General features: G+C 37.5%; 1 protein-coding gene across 1 annotated transcript; it reads right to left on the bottom strand.

Moving 5' to 3' along the window:
• Nucleotides 1-3,145: 3,145 nt before the first annotated feature.
• Nucleotides 3,146-5,125, bottom strand: LOC112742798 (uncharacterized). The gene is made up of 3 exons (XM_025792036.1): nt 4,306-5,125; nt 3,875-4,112; nt 3,146-3,518 (listed from the first exon to the last, which is right to left on the bottom strand). Exons 1-3 carry the CDS (start codon nt 5,123-5,125, stop codon nt 3,146-3,148), a joined length of 1,431 nt encoding a protein of 476 aa, XP_025647821.1.
• Between the last annotated feature and the right edge of the window lie 2,233 nt (nt 5,126-7,358).

Genomic DNA, 7,358 nt, shown 5'->3' on the forward strand with positions numbered 1-7,358 from the left:
TATCTGACATTTTGAATTCCACCTTTGGATTTCTGGCTTCTACTCCGTATTTTGCCATAGTCCAACAATTCAAAGAGCTTGCCCACAGTAGTATAGCCTCTCAAAATGAACTTCAAGAGATCGACAATGAAGCAGCGAAGATTAAAATTGAAATAGACAATTGTGCTTCTGCTCTTCAACCGAAAAATACTTCTCGCGAAGAATTCGATCTAAGGATCTCTCATGCTATCTCCATTCAAGCTTTCTATGACAGGGAGGAAACAAGGCTCAAAAGAGAATTGGCTCAAATTAATGAAAAGCTTGCTAAAGTTCGCGAGAGGCGGGCTGAAATAGGCATACCTCTAACCACTGCTCAGCAAGAACAACAACAAATTATTCAAGAAATTATTTCTATTGAAACCAAGAAAGAAGAATACGAGAAACAATTTGAGCAGGTCCAATTCGACAAGTTCAAGCACATTGAAGCACTCTCAACTTTGGACAATAAAAGGGCAAAATTGCGTTCGGACTTGGCAAAACTTCTGGCACCTTGAATTTCTTTGTTTCAAGCTGCTTTTGTAATGACTTCTATCTTTCCTGGACTTATGCATGTTTGACTTTAATTTAGCCAACAACAATATTGCTTTAAATACTTTCTATTAATCGAGTTAATTGCTTTTCTTGACTCGATATCCTTGATTTGATATGCATTTCCAGAATACGACCCTATCACTTGAAAAGGGCATTCCCAAGTCTGGGACCATTTGCCAAAGAATTTCGATTTCTTCTCCATAGGCAAAATAAGTTTTAAAACTAACTCGTCTATATTAAAATGTTTCTCTCTTATTCGATGATTATAACTTTGAGCAACACTTTCTTTTTGTTGAATTATATTATCAAGTGCCAGGACTCACTCTGAGTTTAATTCATTCAACTCATCAAACATTGCATTCCACTAATCATCAACCGGCAAATCATTTTGTTTTGATACTCTCAAAGTATTCAAATTAATTTCTAATGGTAACATTGCATTATGGCCATAGACTAATTTATAAGGCGAAGTTTTTGTTGATCCCCTTGGTGAATTTCGATAAGCCCACAGTACTTGGCTTTAAGTCTCATGCCAAGTTCGAGGTTTATTCCCGATATGCTTCTTTATCAGACTAATCAGTATTTTATTTGCTGCCTCAACCTGCCCATTGGCTTGAGCATAATAAGGAGTTGAGGTAATCATATTGACATTCCTCAAAGCTACAATGTTTTTAATTCGCTGACCAGTAAACATAGTTCCTTGATCAGTACTTAATGTTTGAGAAATTCCGAATCGATGGATAATATGTTCCTCAACAAAGTCTATTATTTCACTTTGACCAACTTCTATTAAGGGAATTGCTTCAACCCATTTTGTAAAATAATCAATCGCCACCAAGATAAACTTGTGTTGTTTTGATGAAGGAGGGTGGATCAATCCAATCAAATCCAAAGCCCAGCCTCTAAATGGCCATGGTTTTATTATCGAATGCAACTCGGATGCAGGGATCTACTGTATCGAACCATGCAATTGACATTCTTGACATGCTTTTGCATAATCGATGCAATCTTTTACCATAGATGTCCAATACACGTGATTGAACATAACACCCATTTCATTTTCTTTCCAGACTGATGGGCACCGCATATCCCATTATGGACTTCCCCTAAAGTGATATTTTGATCATGTTGGCCTAAACATCTTAACAAATTCCCATCGATCCCTTTCTTATACAACTCATCAGCCATTAAGACAAAATTTATTGCTTGCAATTTCATCTTTCTATCGACTGGAATATTAGGATCCTTCAAATACTGAGCAATAGGCTTCCTCCAATCAGTATCTTCCCATTCGTCTATGCACAAAACTTCTCTTTCATTTGCAGGTACTAAAATCTGATGAACACTAGCCAATTTCTTAAGAGTTTCTGGACCGATCTTTGATCTCGAAGCAATTTGGGCTAATTCATTAGCAATTTCATATGAATCCTTGGAATGTGAACCAAAGAAACTTTTTGAAAAGAGGTTAACAATTCCCAAGCAGTTGTTAAATAATTTTGCAACCTCTCATTATTGCATTTAAACTCCTTTGATAAATGCTTCAAAACCAACTGGGAGTCCCATAATATCTGGACTTCCAAAGCCCCTTTACTAACCAATATTTCGAGACCCAAAATCAAGGCTTCGTACTCTGCCACATTATACGAGCAAGGATATTTTAATTTGAATAGAAATTCTGATGGAATCCCTTCTGGTGAAATAATAAGGATTCAAACCCCTACACCATCTTTGTGCTTCGATCCATCAAAATATAACTTCCAATAATCAACTTGAACATCAATTACATTTGTCCTCTGGTCATTCAGATCTTTCAAATTATCCATAAGAAAATCTGCAATGACCTGACCTTTTACAGCCTTGGCTGGGACATATTGTAAATCAAACTCCATTAATGCTAGCATCCATTTTCCTAAATGCCCTCGTAACATTGGAAAACTCAATATATATTTTATGAGATCGGTTTGTGCTATAACCTTTACCGATTTAGCCACCATATAACATTTTAATTTCATACAAGCATAATATAAAGACAGACATAATTTTTCTATGGGGGAATACTCGTCTCAATGGCAGTTAAAACTCGACTAAGGTAATAAACTGCCCGCTCATGCCTGTCCTCATCATCTTGGGCTAACATACACCCAATCGTGTCGCTAGAAGCCGCAATGTATAATTTTAAGGGCTCTTGTGGGTGAACATTCACCATAATCGGAGCCTTGGACAAATAAGCTTTAATCGAATCAAATGCTAATTGATGTTCATTCGTCCATTCGAACTGTGCCTCATTCTTTAGTTTTACTAAAGGTGCAAATATTCGAGTTCGATTGGAAAGATTCTAAATGAACCTTCGAAGATAATTTACTTTACCTAAAAAAAATTGCACTTCCTTTTTCGATTTAGGCACAGATAGTGCTAATATTGCATCTGCCTTATTTTCATCGATTGCAATACCCTTTTTGTGAACAATAAAACCCAAGAAATTATCAGCCGATACCCCAAAAGCACACTTTAAAGGGTTCATTTTCAATCCCTTCTTCCTCATGGTAGTAAATGCCTTTCTCAAATGGTCAATGTGCTAATTTATTGAAATCGATTTAACCATAACATCATCAATATACACGTCCATAAATTTCCCAATAAACTCATAGAAAATAGCATTCATTGCCCTCTGATACGTTGCACCAAAATTCTCCAAACCAAATGACATAACCACCCATTCATAAGTGCCTAATGCCCCAAAACAATGAAAAGTAGTTTTAGACACGTCATCTTCTGCAATGAAAATTTGGTTGTATCTTGAATAACCATCCATAAAACTAAGGATTTCATTTCCTGCTGCAGAATCAATTAACATATCTGCAATTGGCATAAAATATTCATCTTTTGGAGTAGCGTTATTCAAATCTCGAAAATCAATGATACTCTCAACTTCCCGTTTTTCTTCATCACTGGGACAATATTCGAAACCCACTCAACATAGCGTGCAGTCCGAATAAACTTTGCCTTAATCAGGTGTTCTATTTCTTCTTTAATTTTTTCATTGATTTCTGGAGCAAAACGTCTTGGAGTTTGCTTCAAAGGTCTAGCATTCGGTTTTAATGCTAATCGATGTTCCACAAGTGAACGATCGAGACCAGGCATCTCATGATAATCCGAAGCAAATCAATCCTTAAACTCATATAAAAGATTAAAGAGTTCAGTTCAAAATGGATCAACCAGATCTTTACATATATATATATATATAATTCGAACATCATCAAGAGTCCCTAGATTAACTTCTTCTAAAGGATCTTGAGATTCAAACCCTTTATAATGATCATCATCTTTTACCGAATATTTCTCAAAACCCAAAGGTTCTAGATCATAGATGCAATCAAAAGTGAAGTCAATAATATTAGAAATAGAATGAACTGAATCATTCACTTCATTAACATTACTTCGATTTTCAATACAATGCGCTTCTGCTATTAAGTCAGCCATTGGATTCGTAGCATTACTTTCATTACATATATTTGAAATATCTAAATCAGAACAAGACTCGACTGAAGAAATCGAGCTGATACAATGATAATTAGAAAAACTACTAACCTTATGTGATTCGACTTCATCAAAAGAACCATCTTTATTTTCTACAAGATGAAAATTACTTAAATAATTACGTAAAGTTACCAAGTAATCGGAAACTTCTTCAACCTGGTCTATAGGGCAACCATTCAAGAGATCTTCAAGACAGACAGTCCCAACCAGTCAGAGCAAACTCCAACTCTGGGTAACGCAACTTTACCGAGAGGCCTTCCGAAGATAAGTAGCAACCTTCACAATTATAAGAATTCAGTGTTCGGTCGACATTCAAAGGTTTCAATTTAGGATTGTACATCCAGAAATCAACGTACAGTTGTTCGACATAAAGGTTCGAATCTACCTTGATGACTTCAGGTTTGCCATCCTTTGACCACAGAAGAACACTCTGATGCACAGTAAAAGGTACGGCCCCCACACCATGGATCCAGTCTCGCCCCAACAAAGCATTATAACTCGCCTTGGATGGAACCACCACGAACACAGTGTTTCGTTTGGCTGAACCAACCTTTACGGTCAAAGTGACCAATCCTTTTGATGGAGTCGAAGTCCTACTAAAGTCTATCACAGCTACATTTGTGGGGACCAAATCATCAGGATGCTTTCCCACTTTCATTAACATCCTCTCAGGCAAAAGGCTAATTGCCGCTCCACCATCAATCAATACCTTGTTTACCTTGATCCCACTCAAGGTGGTGGTTATATGAAGTGGGCGGAGATGGGACATCTGTTTTTCATTTGGCCGAAAGAAATACCCCGGTTCATTCTCTAGTCGAATGAAAGAAAAAGCTTCCTCATCCTCCATGTCATAATCTTCCTCTGGGTCACCTTCATACTCACCCAGATATTCTATTGGAATGATCGAAATCATTCCAATCATTTCATCATATCCTTCATCAAAATATTCTTCATCAACATCGACTTCTTTGTTTTTGTCGACTCCTAATGATTGGGCTATCGCCTTGCCTTTTTCCATCTTAGCGGGAGATGGAATTCCTTTTGGACAAGTCTCTCCATCAGAAGGAAAGACAATTCGAGAATGCACAGAAGGAGTTGCCCCCTTGCTTACTTTTACTTGAGGCTTTTTATTTTGATTGAAACTTTGCCTGCCTCCCCTGCTTCTCGGATACCCTCTGGCTCGACCACGCTAATAAGGATACTGATTTTGAGGAGGTCCTCGATGTCCCATTGCGAGTTACATCGATACAAAGGATCCCTTTTTTGGAACTCTTGGCAGTTTCGAATCCACTGAACACCTATGTCCTAAGATCGGCTTAAAGGCGCAACTGTACTTTGCTGAGGGGTCTTAGAACTCTGACCTTCAAAATGCCAAATTGGTTGCCCCTGCTCTTCTCTATGAGCCAATTCTTTCTTCATCCTCTCCTTCTCGAAGATTGCTGCTGCATCAGCATTAAAAATTGCATTGCACCGTGGACACAGGGATACGTCCCGGTCTTTAATCTTTTGTTGAACCAGAAAATCCAACAAACCATCCCCTGCCCTGGGATATACAGATCTAATTTGTGACTCAAAATCATTAAGAGCCACATCAAAATCATAGGACATGCCAACCATGTTTACTCCAAAACATGGCTCGACAAAGCTGGCATCTGCTTCGAAGGGATCAGTATCAACCTTCATCTCCTTCTTGCTATCATCAAATTTCAACCGTCCCTCCATTATTGCTTCCTGAATTAAGTCCCTGAAATGAACGCAACTGTTAGCCGAATGACTTGTTGCTTGGTGAAACTTACAATAAGGTTTTCCTTTCAAATCTTTCACCGAAAGTAAAGTTCTACCCTCAGGAAGAATTAATTGTTTATCTTTAAGCAACACATCAAAAATTTGATCAAATTTCAAAATATCAAAACTATATTTCTTTCCACTTTTCAGTTTTGAATCATTCGACTTTTCATTCATAGGAAGTTTTTTGAGTAAATAACAGACATATGGAGGGCCTTTCTTAAGTTCGGCCAAATCAACCTCTGTTTCGAAATGGATTTCTTCCTTAGTCACATAAGCAACTTTTTCTTTTCGAGTAAACGGTTTACTCTTCGATCGTTGCTCACTCCTATACTTCTCATTCTCCTTTTTCATAAGTTTGGTCTGACGAACCTTTTCGGCCAAATGGGCTAAATCAGAGATATGAACATTGAGCAACTTTCTGCGCATATAGAATCCTAACCCCATGGTTGCTATTTTCACCACTTCACTCTCAGGTAATGAAACATAGCATCTGCTCCTAGCATTCTTGAAACGTATCATGTAATCATCAATAGTTTCACCATCTTCGCGTTTCAAGGCTACTAGATCAGTAACTGCCACATTCATTTTCCTTCGATAGAACTGAGCGTGAAAAGCAGTTTCTAACTGATTCCATGTTGTTACCGAATTTGGTCTAAAATTCGAAAACCAAGTAAATGCATTCTTCGTTAACGAAGAGGGAAAAAACTTCATTTTCAAATTTTTATCATTGGCTAAATTTTCAATCTCAACCAAATATCGAGCAACATGTTCAGTAGTTGATTCTCCGACTTCCCCAGCAAATTTTGTGATTATCTTTGGATTTTTCACCCCTCTTGGAACTTCAGCCATTTGGACAACTTGGGGAAAGCAGACATAAAATGGGGTCGATTTATAAAACCAACATTCAAACTAACTCTATTCAGTACTTCTTCCACAATTCTGGTAACTTGATAACGTTCACCGCCATGATTATTACGTAATCTGGCTAGAAAGTCATCAGCATTTTGACCTCGGGGAACTATGTAAAGATTTTCTCTATTAACAACATCATTTTTATTTTGAAATATATTTTTGAATCCCTCATTATTTCCCCTGGCATTATGCCTTTCACCTTCCTCATAATCTACGATTTGAGCAATACGATCGACTTACCTGGCAAGATGTTCGAATTTTGATTCGTGATTAGCCATCATTGGATTGAGAATTGTAGTCATTTGTTGAGTCAATAAATTGACTAAGTCATGATGACTTTTCTCTACTTGTTGTCGATATACTGCCATTGAATTTGCAGCATTCGAAGTAGAGGCTACATTATGATCACGAGAATACTCGGAATGTTGTTGTGGGTTTTGAGAGTTATTCCCTTTGTTTACACTCCCGAATTGGACAGGAGGAATAAAATTACCCATTGGTGGAGTATAACCAGGAGGAAGACCATAAGGAGGCCAACCAATGTAACACCC

This window comes from Arachis hypogaea, chromosome 14, assembly GCF_003086295.3.
Source record: "Arachis hypogaea cultivar Tifrunner chromosome 14, arahy.Tifrunner.gnm2.J5K5, whole genome shotgun sequence".
Lineage (NCBI taxonomy): Eukaryota > Viridiplantae > Streptophyta > Magnoliopsida > Fabales > Fabaceae > Arachis > Arachis hypogaea.